Source organism: Anoplophora glabripennis, unplaced genomic scaffold, assembly GCF_000390285.2.
Source record: "Anoplophora glabripennis isolate ALB-LARVAE unplaced genomic scaffold, Agla_2.0 scaffold116, whole genome shotgun sequence".
Classification (NCBI taxonomy): domain Eukaryota; kingdom Metazoa; phylum Arthropoda; class Insecta; order Coleoptera; family Cerambycidae; genus Anoplophora; species Anoplophora glabripennis.
In genome coordinates this window covers 880,767-898,057 of record NW_019416290.1, presented here as the reverse complement: position 1 = coordinate 898,057, position 17,291 = coordinate 880,767, and the positions used below count along the sequence as shown (strand labels likewise).

The window sequence follows — 17,291 nt, the reverse complement described above, 5'->3', positions numbered from 1 at the left end:
TTGAATTTTTGCACTCTACAGTGACAATAATCTTTAATCAGTAATTGTTTTTGTATCTCGACTGACCTTTCTCAACCACGATAAGAAAAAATATATCTTTCACAGCACAAGGCATGAAAAAATAAATGAGCACGTTTTAAAATTTAGACTACCGTCTATTTCAGAAATGTTCTCATAAATAATAAAATAAAGTTGTTTGTACATACAAATTAAATTTATTAGTATGTTATACAGTTAATTAATGCAGTTTAATATTTGACTAGAAACTAACACGAATGCCCAGCGAGCTTTTAAATACTCTGCTGACATCTATGTAGCTGTACAGAAACTCAGGCAAATGTATCGATGTAGCAGATACCTGCAATTATAAAAAGTTTAATAAAATTCGAAGTAGTTTACTGGAAACACACATTTTTGTTAATAAAACCTGAAGATTGTACCGCATTTTTTAAATATGCAACTCGTGTTTCTTAATTTTATGGTTTTAATATAATCTTTAAATGTTCTGTAATAGTACACGATTATGAATACGCTCAGTTACAGGATGTTCATAATCTTTCACAATTGTTTTACTTTTTACTGCTTTTGGTGATTATTCTTGAACAAAACAAAATAAAGGTATACTCTAAAAATTAAGCCAAACGAAATTTTTATGACAATATGAATTGTTTTGTATTTCACTCATTCTTATCGAAGATAATGTCGCAGGCGTGCTAAGAGAACGGTTTCTAACCGTTATCTCTAACCTCTGCCCTTAGTATCTTAAAAATATCGAACAGTTTCTAACAGTGGTTAGTTTGTGGGAAGACGTGGTGATTGGAAATTGTGCGGTCGTATTTTTTTCTAAGAAATAATAAAAATGAAAGCTATAGAGAGGCGGACGACTATTGAAGTAAGTAATTTTTTATTACTATATCAGTCAGTAAATAATGAAGAAATACGTTAATAAAATTCGTGTCACTATCTCTCAGTTGTGTTTATATAACTGAATAATGGGGGTTAGTGGATAATACACTGCGATAAAACTCAATATAGCTTTTTTATATACAAAATAATGTCAGGGAGTCAAAATTGAAATAAAACAAGCAATAGTTAAAAGAATAAATATCTGTGTTTAGATAATTTTTAAATTAGGCATTTCTTTAATCTTTCTAATTATTTATAGTGAGAAAATATGTTCTTAAAATGCTTGAAAAAATATGAACTCTTTTCTCTCTTGGTATTTACGATGTTTATAATAGATAAAAGCACTTAGTAAGACACATAAAAATGCTTGATTTTTATCATTATCATAAACGCGAGAGCAAATTACATCTTCCCAGCACGTTTAGAACAAACATAAGATAAAAATTTAGTTTATTCAAAAAAAATATCTTATCCTTATCAGTTGTTTGTGATTTATAAACTGGCCAGCGCAGATTTTCAGCTACCATGCAGGCTGTGGAAAATGTACGAAATGTAAGTCTTAAAAATAGTAACATTGTTTTAAAATAGAAAATGCAACCAAATTATCATTCCCATAAGAATAAGATACACCATTATATTGAAATAAGAATTAAAATATATATTAAGTGGGTGTAATTGTCTTGTATGATAATTCATTAAAGCGAATAAAGTACTACATCATGTTGTACTAAAAATTTTACGGTTTTTCTGCATGGAATTATTTCTTACACTGATACCTTACACGAGGTTACTCTAAGGTAATTTAGGTGAATAATTCTGAACGCGGCGATAACAACCCTCCCTAGTGGTGGTCTGTGCTCCCTAGCCTAGGTAAATTTGATTTGACCTTTCTTGTCCTCTACTCTACGTTTCAATTGAGTCGTCAATTCGAGTAGCTCAAGCAGTGAGTGGTATTTTGGGCGTGAAAATTTGCATTTAATTTTTAATAAACCTACAAGTTTAAATATTATACAATTTTTGTAATTTATTGCTGAAAGGTATGTACAGTTTATTTCGTAATTAAAAATGCATTCGACATGTAAATAAAACCGGTCTTTTGTGCATTATGACATGTGATAGATAAAAAAAAACACGAAATTTAGAGATTACGTAGTGGAATTGTCGCTTATCGATCTATATTTAACTTTTTTTGCGACCTTCTGCTAAAAAATACGTTTAAAATTAATCTGCCCAGCGTAAATCGTGCAGTTCTGTCAATTTTAAGGTAGTAAAGATATTTAAGTGTTAGAAAAAAACTGTTTGGAATGTAGATAAAAAGTAGAATTATCAGAATTAAAATAATTCGAATTAAAAGGTCATGTTTGTAATTTTAAACAGTAAACAAATTCATCCTTGATCATGATTTATAATACTGCATTTCCTGATCATTACAAAATCTGTGGGTCATAATGCAATCCAGTTAGATCCAGTAATATTAATTTAAATTATTATTCTATTTCATTGTTAATGCAAGTTTTGCTTCGAAATCATCAAGGATTTAAAACTAATCCGTACAATGTAGCTTTGATGAAAAAAATTGGTTAATTGGTATCGGTTGTTAAATTAATGCTTTTCGTGCAAAAAAATCTAGCTTTGAGGCCGAAGATCTCTATTCTCTAAATAGAGAATTAAAAAATAGTTGAAGTTTGAAAGCTCTTAAATTGTCACAAAGACATTTAGTTGTAAATTAGAATAGAAAAAAATATATAAAGAAATGGTGACTGTTACTTACAACAAACGGAGTTTTTGAAAATAGGACTGGCTTGTTGATAATAGATCGTAACTTTTTCGGTGCTAAATTTAAATTGTAAGTAATTTAAGAGTTTTGCAACTCGTGTTTCATTTTTTTATTGTAAACGGCTTATTTTTCCGAAGTTACATTTAATTGGACAAACAATTTTAATGCGAGTAATGTTTTTCCTTGTTAAGGATAGTCAGTCTGCTAATAATGAGATAAGACAAAATTGCTGTTTGAGTTAATTATCTGTAATGGGATGATAAAAGAACGAAAAGTTATCAATGCGGGAAAATAGATAAATGCTTGTAAAGATATGAATAATATTTTATATCGTAATGTTATCGTCTAGACTTTTGATAGACTATCGGGCGATATGGAACGTTAAAGAACTTATTTAAAATTTTTGTCGCGAAATATGTTGAAATACGTTATGAGATTCGAAAACAATTTTGTACAAAAATTGGGAAGGTTTTCGTCTTGTTTTAGGTTTGTCCTGCTATTTTTGTCATTGACATTAAATGTTTAATAAAGAGACATGCAATTAGCATGTCTCATATTTTTTTTAAATCAATTTTCCTTTTCCTTCTTTGTACAAGCAGTTGCCATTAGAAGAAAAAAAAAACAACAAAATTAGACGTATATTGATTTATAAATATTTAAAAAAACTAAATAAATGTATCAGTTTGGAAAAAGTTGCCAAACATATGGCAAGGCAAAAGCAAACCAAACTATCCAATTTCAAGAGATTGCAGAGTAAGCATCAGAATTAGATCTTCAAGAAGTTTATTGCACAAAAAAAATTGTCAGTTTATTAATAAACTTACGTTTTGGTTTGCATAAGAGGGGTTTATTTTTAGTAACGATTCGTTTCAACCCACACATTGCACTGAAACTTCAGTTGCAGAGCAAAAACAACAGTAAATAAGGCTTCCCTGATCAATACCAACAAAACCAGTCCTATTTTCCCTTCCTCTTCCTGTACCGGCGAAAATATTAATTTTAAACTCAGCAACACATGGTGCTGGTGGGGGGCAGGCACCTGCTGGGTGGTGGGGGCATGTTATGCAAGGGCATATCAAGAGTACGATTAGCCAAAATTTGCTTTACTCTCGTTAGGAGACGGTTCGTTTTTCATAGAGTTAGGATGGTGTGGGCGACGGATACAGACCTTAAGTCCCTGAACGTAAATGGAAGTCGCGAGCTACCCGTTTAAACCAGTCTGAACGTTCTGCTTTGCTTTCAGATGGGTACCAACGTCCTGCCGTTCCAGCTCCAGGCTGCCGACGCCGAGACCCACCTGGATCACAGGTGCGCTTTGGATATCAACTCGAGGGCCTCTTTCGTGAGGCTGTCGGGGATCATTTGTACCATCGGTAAGTCGTAACTTTTTTTTTATTAATCGGTAATTTATTCTGACCTTCATAATAAACGATGTTTGTAACAGACGTCGACAAACCGTGAAATTACTTTTTGCACGGGGTGACCCAAAAAAAAAAATTAATTCATCGATAAATATGTTTATTTTACTTTGACGTGTTGCGAGATTATGTAAATGGCCTTAAAACACATAAAATCCAGTAGAAACAGTAATAAAACGGAAATCTTTCGGATTTTAATGAGTGTAGTTAGTTTTCCGATACTGGACAAAAGTGGCTTCGTTTTTTTAAGTCGTAATCTGCGTTAAATATCGACACGTTTAATTTTATACAAAAATTCATCACTTTTGTTAGTTCTGATTATTATTTATTGTCCATGGAATTTGAGCATTGAAAAACTTCGAAACATTCGTGGATCGTTAACATTTTCGCAATTATTTCATTAAAAATTTAATTAAATACCTGAATGAATATTTTCTCCAAACCATCCACAGTTTTATGCTGTTCTGTGCCGTTTTATGCTTCAAATTTAAAATTTCATTTTGTGTTTGCCATTTTATGCATTTTTTTTATTACAATATTTAAAATTGTAGCCTGATTCTTGCAAATTTTGAAAGACACCATAGTTCAGGAATACTCTAGGCTAAATTGTTGTGGTATTTATCAAGATCTGATCTTAAAACATATTTTTTTCAGTGTTAGAAAATTCATATCTTTTCGTGTCAAAATTTACATGAAATCTAAAGAAGTTAGGTTAGGATTTAAGTTTGACTAGGTTAGATTTTAATATGATGCGGTATTTGAAATATAACTTATTCTAGACGTATTCCAAGTTATTTGATCATTTGAAGTGATGTTTTATGTGCATTTCCCATAAAAATGTTTGAAGAAAAGTTCAACGAATCGTCTCAATTTAATTATTTACTTGTAAGACAGTGACTCAAGTTTTTACTGCAACAGACGCTTGGAAGGTACTTTTAAAATTTCAAGCAAAACATTCACTATGCTCGTGTCAAAATTTCTCTCAGCGTAACATAGAGTGCTTCTCATCTAGGTCCCGCGTCCAGAGACCCGTCCGTCCTGGAAAAAATGATGGAGTGCGGCATGAACGTGGCCCGTCTCAACTTCTCCCACGGCTCCCACGAATACCACGGCGAAACCATAAAGAACATCAGGACCGCCGTGGAGGGTTACAGCAAGAAGATCGGCATGCCCTACCCCCTCGCCATCGCCTTGGACACCAAGGGCCCCGAGATCCGTACCGGATTGTTGGAAGGGGTAGGTCGAACGTCGCAAGATTTGAGGGTTACGATTGAGGTTGTGTAATTATTTCTAGGGCGGCTCTGCCGAGGTGGAACTCAAGAAAGGCGAGCAGATCAAGCTCACCACCGACAAGGCCTACGAGTCCAAGGGGACCAAGGATATCATCTACGTTGACTACGACAATATTCTGAAAGTGGTCAAGGCGGGCGATCGCATCTTCGTCGACGACGGGCTCATGTCGCTCATCGTCAACAACATCCAAGGGTCCGTCATCACCTGCACCATCGAGAACGGGGGTATTCTCGGCAGTAGGAAAGGTACAGATTCATTTTACACGTGACTACGGGAAATATTTTTAAACGTCTTGCTTTTAGGCTGTAATCTTCCCGGAATTCCAGTCGATTTACCCGCGGTTTCCGAAAAGGACAAATCCGACCTGCGGTTCGGCGTCGAACAGGGCGTCGACATGATTTTCGCCTCTTTCATAAGAAACGGCGCCGCTTTGGGCGAAATCAGGGGCATCCTCGGCGACGAGGGGAAAAAGATCCTGATCATTTCCAAGATCGAGAACCAGCAAGGTTGTAACGAAAACAATTGATTTAATTTAAAAAAAATTACATATTTCCCCTCTTATTTAAGGTATGACCAACATGGACGAGATCATCGAAGCCTCCGACGGCATAATGGTGGCCCGTGGCGATTTGGGTATCGAGATCCCGACCGAGAAAGTATTCCTCGCCCAGAAGTCCATGATCGCTCGTTGCAACAAGGCGGGCAAGCCCGTGATCTGCGCCACCCAGATGTTGGAGTCGATGACCAAGAAGCCCAGGCCTACGCGTGCCGAGAGCTCCGACGTCGCCAACGCCATCCTGGATGGTGCCGACTGCGTGATGTTGTCGGGAGAGACGGCCAAGGGAGACTACCCCCTGGAGTGCGTCTCCACCATGGCTAACATTTGCAAGGAGGCCGAGGCCGCCATCTACCAGAAGGAGTTGTTCCTGGATCTCTCAGAAACGGTAAGAATGTCATTTCGACAGTTCTTGTATGTTATTTCGGGTTATTCGTAAAGAAACATTGTTTTTATTCGTAAAATGTGCGGGAAGTCTTAAATAGGTGGGATTTTTGTTTAATTACTATTCAGTCAATGAAAAATTTACTCATTAGCCCTTTTTTGTGAAATATGCGGGAAGTTACTTCTTGCCGTAAAATAGGTGGGAAGTTTCTTTTGATTGTGAAAAATTAGTCCAATCAGGTTTGCAAAATATGCCCTTTCTCTTTGAAATTTCATTAAACTTTCCATTAAAGACAAATTGATTTAGTAATTCTTGTATTATATGTGGGAAGGTACTTTTTTTGTAAAACAGATGTAAAGTTTCATTTAACTGTGTCCCCATCACAAAAATCTAAGCAGTAGTTCTTGTGTCTATTTGTAAAATTTGTGGGAAATTGCTTTTTCTTCTACAGTAGGTGGAATGATCTATTTAACTGTCATTCTATCAATTGAAAATTGACCTACCAGCTCTTGTTCTACTTGTAAATTATGTGGGAAAATTGGGAGATACTTTCTCTTGCAAAGTAAGTTAAAAATTTTTCATAATTATCTTTCCATTCCGATGCAGAATTGGCCCGTTAGCTCGCATCTCCATTTGTAAAATATGCGGGAATTTACTATGTGTTGTAGAATAGATGAGATTATTTGCTTCTCTATCTATTTTTTCCAATTGCATTAAGAGAAAAACGACATAAACTTTCCCCGTTTAGGAGAAACCACCACTGGACGTTGCCAGGACCGTGGCCATCTCCTCAGTGGAGGCGTCGGCCAAGAGCCTCGCAGCGGCGATTATCGTGATCACCACCTCCGGTAGGTCCGCCCACCTCATCTCCAAGTACAGGCCAAGGTGCCCCGTCATCGCTGTAACCCGTAACGCGCAGACAGCACGTCAGAGTCACTTGTACAGAGCCATTCTGCCGTTGTATTACGAAGGTAAGCATTGACTTGTAAATTTGTGGGAAAAATACGGAATTAATCGATTTTCCAGCCGAACGTTTGGGGGATTGGTTGAAGGACGTCGACGCTAGGGTTAACGCCGGTATTAATTTCGGTAAGATCAAGGGGTTCATCAAGACCGGCGATCCGGTCATCGTGGTGACTGGATGGAAGCAGGGATCCGGCTTCACCAACACTATGAGGATCGTGTATGTATCTGATCAAGTCCAAAGCATTTGTGGGTGTTTCAGTAACTAATATTGGGAAATGTACATATTATATAAACGTAATAAAGCTGCCGCTTAGATCTGTGTCTTGTATAGCGTTTGTTTTGGTTTTAGAGTTGGGTGGGAAAATGTTGTGAATCTTCGTAAAAACTGCGGGAAATCTTTAATTTTATTGAAGTAATTTATCATGTTTGCGTAATTTGAGGTGATGAAGACTTTCGAGTTATAAAATTAATGAAAAAGTAGATTTTTTTGTGTAAAATCTGGAAAAATAACATTTTCCTTTCATCCCAACACTAGTTTGCTTTTTGTTTCGTTTGATTTGCTTTTGGGTTTAATTCACCTTTTTATATGAAAAACTAACATTCTGTATCTAAATGTTTGTAAAATTTGCGGGAAAAAACACGTTTTGACATTTTCAAGACGAAACAATATCTTGAAAAGTCGAAACTTCCCTCCAAATTTACATGTAAATGTAGAAATAACCAGTGTTTACTCAAAAATACTTTCGTAGGTGGATTTAATTGTGTCGAGCATGTGTGGATAATGAAATATATCTATTTTTATAGACTACTAACATTTGTTTTAAGTGCTGTGAAATTTTTTATAATATAAATTCAAAATCTATATTCTGTAATCAAGATATTGCTTCACTGAAGTTTATGTTAAAAAACGGTAATTCTCCATATAATTTGACTTGTAACTTGTAACAAGCAAAGTGAAAAATTCAAGAGTGATCGAATCTGGCATAATTGCCGGCTGTTCTCAATTTTTACCACACTATCGCTTTTTATTTTGTTCGATTTACTTTTGGGTTTTATTCAGGTTTTGCAGTAACACTAACATCGTGGGTTGAATGCCTTAGTTGATGTATAATTTGTGGGAAGTTTAAAAAGAATATATTTCAGTTTTCAAGGAATTTTATCTTGAAAAATGAGATTTCCCTCCAATTTTACACACTAACGTCCTGTGTTCAATGTTTTTTAGTTATTGATGTAAAATTTGTGGGAAGTTTAAAAAAACATGTATCTTATAAAATTGAGATTTCCCTCCAATTTTACACAAAAACAACACGTTTGCTAAAAATTTTGTTATTAATGTAAAATTTGTGGGGTTCGAGAAGTTAATGTAAAAAACCGAGTTCTGATGTTTTCAAGAAGAGACTTTATCTTGAGAATTCAAAATTTCCCTCTAAATTTACACATAAAGTAGAACTAACCGATATTTACTGAGAATTTGGTTGTTTATGTAAAATTTGTGGGAATTTTAAATATTTGGACAAGGAACGTGTTGCGATGTTTTCAAGAACAAATTTTAGTTAGAAATATTGAAATCCAAATTTACATGTAACCGATATTTACTTGGAATGGAATTTTTCACTGAAATCTACTGTCGAGAAGCGGCAATTCTTATGATTCTTCGACTTGTAACTTTAAAGATCGTTACAAGCAAGGCAATGGGAAAATCAAGAGTATTCAGGTCCGGTCTAGCTGCCGGCCGTTAAAAATTAAGTGATTATGCCACAGTATTATTTTTTATTCACTAACACTGTAAGTATTGCACCTTGTGAGGTAATGAGATATACTAACTGTAGTTTTGGTTGTGTGTGGTATGGAAGCTTTGAAAGAAAACAAAAAATTGTTTATAAGTAAATGTTTCCATGTTTAAACTGTAATTTGAGCAAACATTTTACTTACACCGACTCCGAAAGCGAGGAAAATCTTGAAATATTTGTTATGCTTATAACCAAAATTCTTAAACATTGAACTTAATTTTTTTTAATTTTTTTTGCAGCAACGTTGAATAAACATCGCCCGTAGTCTCCAATATTTAGTATAAGTTTGTCTTTATTATGATCAGTGAATATTTCGATGTAAGCGTAACTTTCTATTTATGATATTAAGTAATTTATTTGAAGCGATTATAACATCATGGTCTTGTCGATAAATGTAAGGAAAAGTAGTATTATACGTGCTAAATAAATAAAATTAACTGAGGTTTATATATTTTTTAAATCCCCTGCTCCCGTCGAAAAGGTACGATGTACAAGGCATTAATTTGGGGGTTTTATTCTTTCTTGGATTTACATTTTTTTAATTTCGTTTTTTTAATCTAGTATGCGTGGATTGAGTTTACGAAAGGACGAATGGACTAAAAAGTGAGATACGAAAAAAAGGAATTCTTGATAAAAGTTTTTGTTTGTTTAGAAAATATGAATCACCCTGACGAACTTCAATTTTGTTGTACAGGGTGGATCAAAAATGCAAAAATATTAATTTTGCGTAAGAGTGAACATACCTTATTTTGCAAGATACAAAAAAAGGCATTCTTGATAAAAGTTCTTATTTCTTTAAAAAATAATAATCACGACGAACTTCAATTTTGTTATACAGGGTGGATCAAAAACAAAAATGTTATGTTGTAAGAGGAAACGTACTTTATTTTGCAAGTTATGAAAAAAAGGCATTTTTGATAAAAGTTTTTGCTTGTTTATAAAATACTGATCGCCATAACGAACCTCAGTTTTATTGTACAGGGTGGGTCAAAAAAACAAAAATGTTATTTTGCGTAAGAGTAAATATACCTTATTTTGCAAAATACGAAAAAAGGGCATTCTTGATAAAAAATTTTGCTTGTTTAAAAAATGCGAATTACCATGACGAACTTCAATTTTGTTGTACAGGGTGGGTCAAAAACACAAAAACGTTATTTTGCGTAAGAGTAAATATGCCTTATTTTGCAAAATACGAAAAAAAGGCATTCTTTACAAAAGTTTTTCCTTGTTTAGAAAATGCGAATCACCATGACGAACTTCAGTTTTGTTGTACAGGGTGGGTCAAGAATACAAAAATATAATTATGCATAAGAGTAAACATACCTTATTTTGCAAGATACGAAAAAAAGGCATTGTTGATAAAAGTTCTTACTTCTGTAGAAAATACTATTCACCATGAGGAACTTCAATTTTGTTGTACAGGGAGGGTCAAAAACAAAAATGTTATTTTGCGAAAGAGTAAACATTTGCAAGATATGAAAAAAAGGCATTCTTGATAAAAGTTCTTACTTGTTTAGAAAATACGAATCACCATGAGGAACTTCAATTTTGTTGTACAGGGTAGGTCAAAAACACAAAAATGTTATTTTGCGTAAGAGTAAACATGCTTTATTTTGCAAGATATGAAAAAAAGGCATTCTTGATAAAAGTTTTTGCTTGAGAAATGAATAAGAGCCACTTTATCAAAAATTTAATTTTTTACACGGGGAACAAAGTACCAAACTAAATGCAATTTTTAAATAGCACGAACGTAATTACTACAACCCTGTACAACAAAATTGAAGTTCGTCATGGTGATCCGTATTTTTTAAATAAGCAAAAACTTTTATCAAGAATGCCTTTTTTTCGTATCTTGCAAAATAAGGTACGTTTCCACTTACTCAAAATAACATTTCTGTTTTTGACCCACCCTGTACAATAAAAGTGATGTTCGTCATGGCAATTCGTATTTTCTAAACAAGCAACAACTTTTCTCAAGAATGCCTTTTTTTGTATCTTGCAAAATAAGGTATGTTCACTCTTACGCAAAATTAATATTTTTGTGTTTTTGATCCACCCTGTACAACAAAACGGAAGTTCGTTATGGTGATCAGTATTCTCTAAACAAGCAAAAACTTTTATCAAGAATGCCTTTTTTCGTATCGTTCACTTTTTTGGTCCATTTGTCCTCTTGTAAACTGGATCCGTGGACATACTGTATACGAGATATAAAAATTTTTAGTTCGTCATAACTTTGCATAACTCTTTGTTTCAAGCTATAAAATTTTAAGTTCTAATAAATTAAATCCTTTAATTTTTTTTTTTCAATTTTTTTTATGATTTTCGCAAAGCATATTTTTGTTCGTCATATAATTTTTTTTATTTTTATTTTTTTCGGACTTCAGTTTGCATAAAACAAGAAATATTTTAGTTCATCTTATAAAATTTTGGGGTTTAATAAATTTTGTATTTTTTCTCAATTTTTTTAAATTTTATTTTGTATAAATACTAAATGTGAACAGATTTTCATTCATCAAGGATTTTTACAAAGTTTGAACGAAAAATATGAACAATTTTCCATTAATTTAGTATTTTTTCCTATTAAGAACGAAACACAACAATAATTGTAAGAATTTTAATAAATTAGTCACCAATAAGTACAGATCTGTGTGTAGTACAAAAAAAAAAATGAGTATTCTTCGCGGGTAAGTAACTTATCTTAAAAAAGTATAAAACTGTACAAAACAAATACGAATCATAGCTCGTCCTTCCCCTTAACGTACGGCAGAACGAAATTCTTCAGATCCTGAACGGTCCTCGACCCCGTATAATCCTTCACGTATTTCCCGTTGATGTACAACTTGATGGTCGGGAACCCAGAGATCTGGTACTCCTCCGCCAATTCGGGATTCTCCGTGCAGTCCACCATGGCCATACAGTGCTGGAAGCCGGCGGCGTGCAACTCCTTCGCCGCCATCATGTAATCCGGCTTCATTTTCTTGCAGTGGCCGCACCACGGCGCGTAGAACATCACCAGCACCACCTTCCGTTTCTTCACCTGCTGCTTGAAGTTGTCGTCGTTCAGGTGGAGGATCGACGGGTCTACCGTCCACGTTTCTTTCGGGGGCGGGGCCGGCCCCGAGACCAGCTCCGGGTTCGACATGAACTGCACGAAATCGTCCGCCTAAAAGAAATTCAAGTGATGGGAAAATCCCGCTTCTGATTTCACGAATATTGTCGGAAAGCTGTAGGAAATGCATAAAAAGCAAAAAGGAGAGAAATTCACTGAACTTTCCATAAATTATATAAAATTTTTTCGTAATCCTCCATCTTATAGACTCGTAAAACGGAAAAATCCCACTCCTGATTTACGAGGAAGAGGATAATTAAAAGAAATTGCTGGGAAAGCCGTGGAAAACAAAAAGGACAAGTAAAGGAAGAAATTTGGGTTTTTAAGTACAACGATGAGAAAAAAAGGGCTTACCGTTCTCCCGCCGTTGTACGGCTTCGTAATCTTCACGTAGTAACTGAAGTACTTCAAAGTGGGATACCCCTTAACGTCGTTGGCCGTACAAACCGTCTGGTGTATCGTGCAGTCCACCGCTGCGAATTCCACCTTCGGATCGTCCCGGAACCTGGCCGCTGCCTCCGTGAATTCCGGTTTGGCCCGTTTGCAATGCCCACACCCTAAAACGTTCACAAATATCGAAACGGACACAGCCTTAACCCGTCAAACTTACAAGGCGCGTAAAAAATCACCAACACGTGCTTCTTCTTCTTCAGGAACGACTTGAAGTTCTCGTCGGTGAGGTGGACGACGTCGCTCTCCTCGTCGGACCACGGTTTCTCCGGCGGGGGAGGCGGCGGGGGTTCTTTGGGGTCCCGCATGAACTCGATGATTTTCAGAGCCTCGCGGAAGTTAACGTCGAACTTCTGCTCGCCGTACGAGAAGTACATCACCGTGGGATAACCTTTGACGGAGTACCGCGACGCTAGGGCTTGTTCTTTGGTCGCGTCTATCGCCGCCAGCATACCTTGGATCTGAAAATAACTTTCACGTTAACCGTTTAAGCGTTTCACGATACTTACGCCCTCGGATTTCATCTGGGCAGCTGCAGATTCGTACTCCGGCTTCATTTTTTTACAGTGACCACACCACGGAGCGTAGAACATCACCAGAACGGACGACTCTTCCTTCATCACAGGATCGAAACTAGACAACGTTAGGTGGACGACCTCGCTGTCCGTGTCCGACCATTCGGGCTCCTTTATCTTCACCGGGGCCGCTTGTGGGTTGTGCATGAAGGAAATAATTGCATTTTTCTTGTTTTCGCCTTCGTAGACATATTTCATCTGCCCGTTCCTAAAAAAAAATGCATCGGAATGATATAGTTCATAAAAAAATGTAATATAATTACTTACGCAAAGTATAGAAGTGTGGGAAAGCCGGTTATGTTGTAATGCGACCTAACGACGGTATTTTCCGGCCTGTTAACGTCGATAGCGGCCAGGACGGCTTCGTCTTTCAGTTCGGAGGCGGCGTCGGCGTATTCGGGTTTCAAAGATTTACAGAACCCGCACCATGGAGCGTAGAACATGATAAGGATGGGCCTGGCCTCCTTTTTCAAGAGTTTGGCTAGCGTCTGGAATGAAAAAGGCATTTTCTGTACTTCTTTGGTGACATAATTTGATGTTGTCGAAAGTCTGTCTACTGAGATCCCGGCAATTGTCAAAGATGACCTATTTATTCGATCAAAGTAGGCGAATAGTTATAAAAAAACACTTACGTTAGCATCGGGGATGTGAACTACATCCGTCGCGCTTGTGTCTTCCTCCCAAGGCAAATCACCGGTTGGGTCCCTCATGAAATTAGTCATGGAACTTACGGTGATTTTTCTATCGTAATCTTTGTTGAAATCTCCATCTTTATAGTGCTTTACAACGTACGGTTCGTTTTGAATCTTCAGCTTCTTGCACATTTTCTTGGCATCCCTAAAACAACCGTTCGACTAAAAGAACTTTTTACTTGCCTCGTACATACCCCGAACAATCAACCAGAGCCATGGTCCCTTCACCCTTAATATTATCGGCAACATCCCTAAACACCTTGATAACATTTTGAGCCTGCTTTGGTGAATTGAAGAAACAAACTAAAACGTTTGTTTTGGTTCTCAGTAACTTCTTAAAGTCTTTTATGTCAGCTATGTTGTCTAAAACTAATTTCTTGTTCGTTTTGGTCGCACATTGTGATATTTGGAATGTTAAATACTAAAACAAAATGAGGTTATGTCTGTGTAAAGTTTTATTTAAACCAACTCACAATGAAATATATTACGAAAATGGTAAATTTCATGACACTAGACTAGGTGAATTCATTTACTGCCATAAATTATTCAGAAGAAATTAAATGACACGTTTACAAACTCCATTTACATTCTCCCACAACGGCTTGCAAAACACAAACATTTGAACCAGTGGGCTGCAGATCATAAAGTTTAATATGTGGTGCTCAGAAGAAGAAGAAGACGAAGGATTTGTAAATTAATTCGAGACAAAAATAAACCGAAAGTGTGGATAACAGAATGGTATATAACCCGATTCATTATTTTTTTTAATTGCATTATTTTGAAACTACTAAAACTTAAGTAACGACTAAGAAGTACTTACTATTATTTGGGTAGGTGCGATAGTCTCAGCAAACAGAAACATTTCTCAAAAGCCATTACTGATGGTCTGCAATAACAAGTCGAAATTGACCATGAAACTAATTGATTTTTGTTTAATTGCTTCAAGAACCCATTCGCGAACCTATACAAGCTAAAAACAAATCGTAAAGTGAATATTTACGACTGGCATTATTTCTGTTTGTCGATCTAAAAATACTAGGATGCCATAAATGAATGTAGTCGTAAAAATCCAATATCTTTCTTAAGAGGAATTGCGGGGGAGATATGAGCCCGGAAAATGTCTGCAACGAAATTAATGTCGATATATCTGGCAGAAACTAATTGGATGAATCTAACAGGATGTTAAATACAATTTTATCGTAGCTTCGTCCAAATTTGAGTACTTAGCTAATTTGAAATAAATAACTCTGTACATATTCATACATTTACGTTATATTTTACACCTAAAATGATGATTTATTATGTACCAAAGTCCTAAGTAAATAGGGCAGGTATATTTACATTTTCATAAACCATGTTTTGTTGTGTGTAAATTCCCAATATATACGTCACACAAAAGAAGCAGTCTCGACTCTGCCCTTCATTATCTTTCAAGGGCGTCCTATATTTTTCATAAGGGGCCTGTAGCCTGTAGGCGACCTTCACTTTGAATTATTGCCAGAAAAAACGTAGAAGATTGGCGGAGGAATGGATGTTTTTATTCCGACCGAACATAAAAGAAACTTTCATTTATTCCAAAGACGATAAGGAATTTTGATGTATGTAACAGCCAAAACAAAGTTTGCTGTGCAAGCAAAAAGGCCGGATCGAAGTCTACATTTCCAGGGGCGGGTTTCACGATTATTAAATAATGGAAATTACTGTAAAATATAATCTGACGTTTTAATATGTTATTATTATAATCATTACTGCTATTTTTACAAGAAGATGACTCAAAATAAGCTGTACGTATTATTTTAACAACACAGGTAGCCTTTAAAGTATGAAAAAATTAGCTCGCCACCTGAATTAATTCTTGAAGGGCGAAATATGAACATGTGTGGTAGGTTTGATCTAAAACTTATGATTCATAACCCTGTAAATTAATTCTGTACAGAAATGTGACAAAATAAGACATTTTGAAAGAGATTCTGTCAACTTATCGCCAAAACATCGAAAAGCAACTCTTCCCTTTGTCCCTTTACGTTGAAACTGACACCCCTTCCACGGGACAGACGGTTGTAACGAACTACGCGTACGCGCGCCGCCCACCCCCTCGTCGACGCTACAACTCGGGGTAGTTCTCCTCCCTGAGCGCCCTCCAGATCGAAGTGGGCCATCCGCAAAGCACGCAGCATCACCCCGGCCCATCCGTACGCTACGCACACATCCAGGCGGCTTAGAGCGAAACCGAGGCATTTTCCGAAAGCGTACAGGAAAAATGTTCTCGCTCGAGAAAATGTAGGTGTGGGTTTTACGTGTCGGTTTGTTCTTTGTGACTGCCACCGATGAACATGTGAAAAGGGGAAGGTAAGAGAGTGTTGAGTGAGTGTTCGTCTTCCTCCGCTGCCACTTGTTTTAGTCATTTAAATTAACTGTTTATTAAAAAAAAATTGTCGCTCATTCGTCGCTTTAACCAGTTAGATTCTTTTTTGTGTAAATAATTGAGTAGGCAACATGAAGATGATGTATTAGCGGCACTAACTGTAAATGTGTTTAAAAAAAATTGTCTGTCGACGTTTTTTTGGTGGGTAAAAAGGTGAATGCGTTCAAACTAGGTCATATATTTCGGTAGCCGGCAGCGTAATAAAAATATTATCGCTTTTTAATCATATTTTGACCCATTAAAATGAGAAGTAAACTCGTATTTCTAGAGACCGCCTTATTATATACCCGTTCGTCTTGCAATTGAAGAATCGCTCACCATTGCACCCATTTAAAACTCATTTAAATTTTTTTTATTCTAAAATAAAATGTTTTTTTTCCAATTTTGAATCTGTAGATTTAAAAAATGTTGGAACATACGCATAGAGATTTGGAATAACGCAGTATTTGAAAAAGCATAAAAACAAGAATGTGCAATAATTATTTCGTGTTTTTAACTAGAAAACATATAAATAATAGCATATTCAACCTTAGACTAGGGGGTGTGTTTTATCGTAAATGGGTACTGGTACTAAATGCCACGGTTAAACTGGCAGAGAGTGACCTGCTAATCCGCAGGTATTACGAAAACAACACCAGTATTTCACTCGTGGCATATTCCTACTAATAAGTTGGAAACCCGTACAAGTCTCGTGGTTAAATGAAAAATATTTCCTTTAATTCAACTTGAACATATTTCACTCGCACACGAAGCAACTTTGGAGTTACACAGGGTCCAATCCCCATATTTTGGCACCCCCAAGACCATCTCATAGCACTTTGGCTTCCTTTGTTTAAATATATCCTGCACATACGACATTTTCCGTATCGTATGACGTCACATACCACGTTCCTCGATTTTTCTACTCGCTGGCTCCCAAAAACAAAAGAAAATCGACTAAAACCCATCC

At 36.0% G+C, this 17,291-nt stretch overlaps 2 protein-coding genes across 5 annotated transcripts; one reads left to right on the top strand and one right to left on the bottom strand.

The window, feature by feature from the left end:
- Positions 1 to 799: 799 nt before the first annotated feature.
- On the top strand, positions 800 to 9,538 carry LOC108906536 (pyruvate kinase). Of its 4 annotated transcripts, none has more exons than XM_018709840.2 (9): positions 800 to 892; positions 3,927 to 4,056; positions 5,114 to 5,337; positions 5,396 to 5,639; positions 5,697 to 5,900; positions 5,962 to 6,338; positions 7,084 to 7,306; positions 7,362 to 7,518; positions 9,331 to 9,538. In XM_018709840.2, the coding sequence occupies exons 1-9, from the start codon at positions 860 to 862 to the stop codon at positions 9,341 to 9,343; spliced, it is 1,605 nt and encodes a 534-aa protein (XP_018565356.1). In that variant the 5' UTR covers positions 800 to 859; the 3' UTR covers positions 9,344 to 9,538. The 4 variants fall into 4 exon arrangements, with proteins under 4 accessions (XP_018565356.1, XP_018565357.1, XP_018565358.1 ...); XM_018709841.1 differs by lacking the exon at positions 800 to 892 and adding an exon at positions 1,440 to 1,458; XM_018709842.1 differs by lacking the exon at positions 800 to 892 and adding an exon at positions 1,800 to 1,943.
- Positions 9,539 to 11,691: 2,153 nt separating this feature from the next.
- LOC108906519 (protein disulfide-isomerase A5) lies at positions 11,692 to 14,540 on the bottom strand. The gene is made up of 8 exons (XM_018709798.1): positions 14,391 to 14,540; positions 14,112 to 14,338; positions 13,858 to 14,062; positions 13,493 to 13,713; positions 13,160 to 13,433; positions 12,811 to 13,111; positions 12,555 to 12,757; positions 11,692 to 12,254 (listed from the first exon to the last, which is right to left on the bottom strand). The coding sequence occupies exons 1-8, from the start codon at positions 14,421 to 14,423 to the stop codon at positions 11,826 to 11,828; spliced, it is 1,893 nt and encodes a 630-aa protein (XP_018565314.1). The 5' UTR covers positions 14,424 to 14,540; the 3' UTR covers positions 11,692 to 11,825.
- Between the last annotated feature and the right edge of the window lie 2,751 nt (positions 14,541 to 17,291).

Excerpts from the sequence above, each read along its gene's own strand:
- LOC108906536 (XM_018709839.1), top strand. The coding sequence starts at position 3,828 with ATGGTGTGGGCGACGGATACAGACCTTAAGTCCCTGAAC. Across the intron at positions 5,640-5,696 it reads TATTCTCGGCAGTAGGAAAG|GCTGTAATCTTCCCGGAATT; the intron begins GTACAGATTCAT and ends TCTTGCTTTTAG. Across the intron at positions 7,307-7,361 it reads TCTGCCGTTGTATTACGAAG|CCGAACGTTTGGGGGATTGG; the intron begins GTAAGCATTGAC and ends TCGATTTTCCAG.
- LOC108906519 (XM_018709798.1), bottom strand. The coding sequence starts at position 14,423 with ATGAAATTTACCATTTTCGTAATATATTTCATT. Across the intron at positions 14,063-14,111 it reads GCTCTGGTTGATTGTTCGGG|GGATGCCAAGAAAATGTGCA; the intron begins GTATGTACGAGG and ends CGGTTGTTTTAG. Across the intron at positions 13,714-13,857 it reads TTCACATCCCCGATGCTAAC|ACGCTAGCCAAACTCTTGAA; the intron begins GTAAGTGTTTTT and ends TTTTCATTCCAG.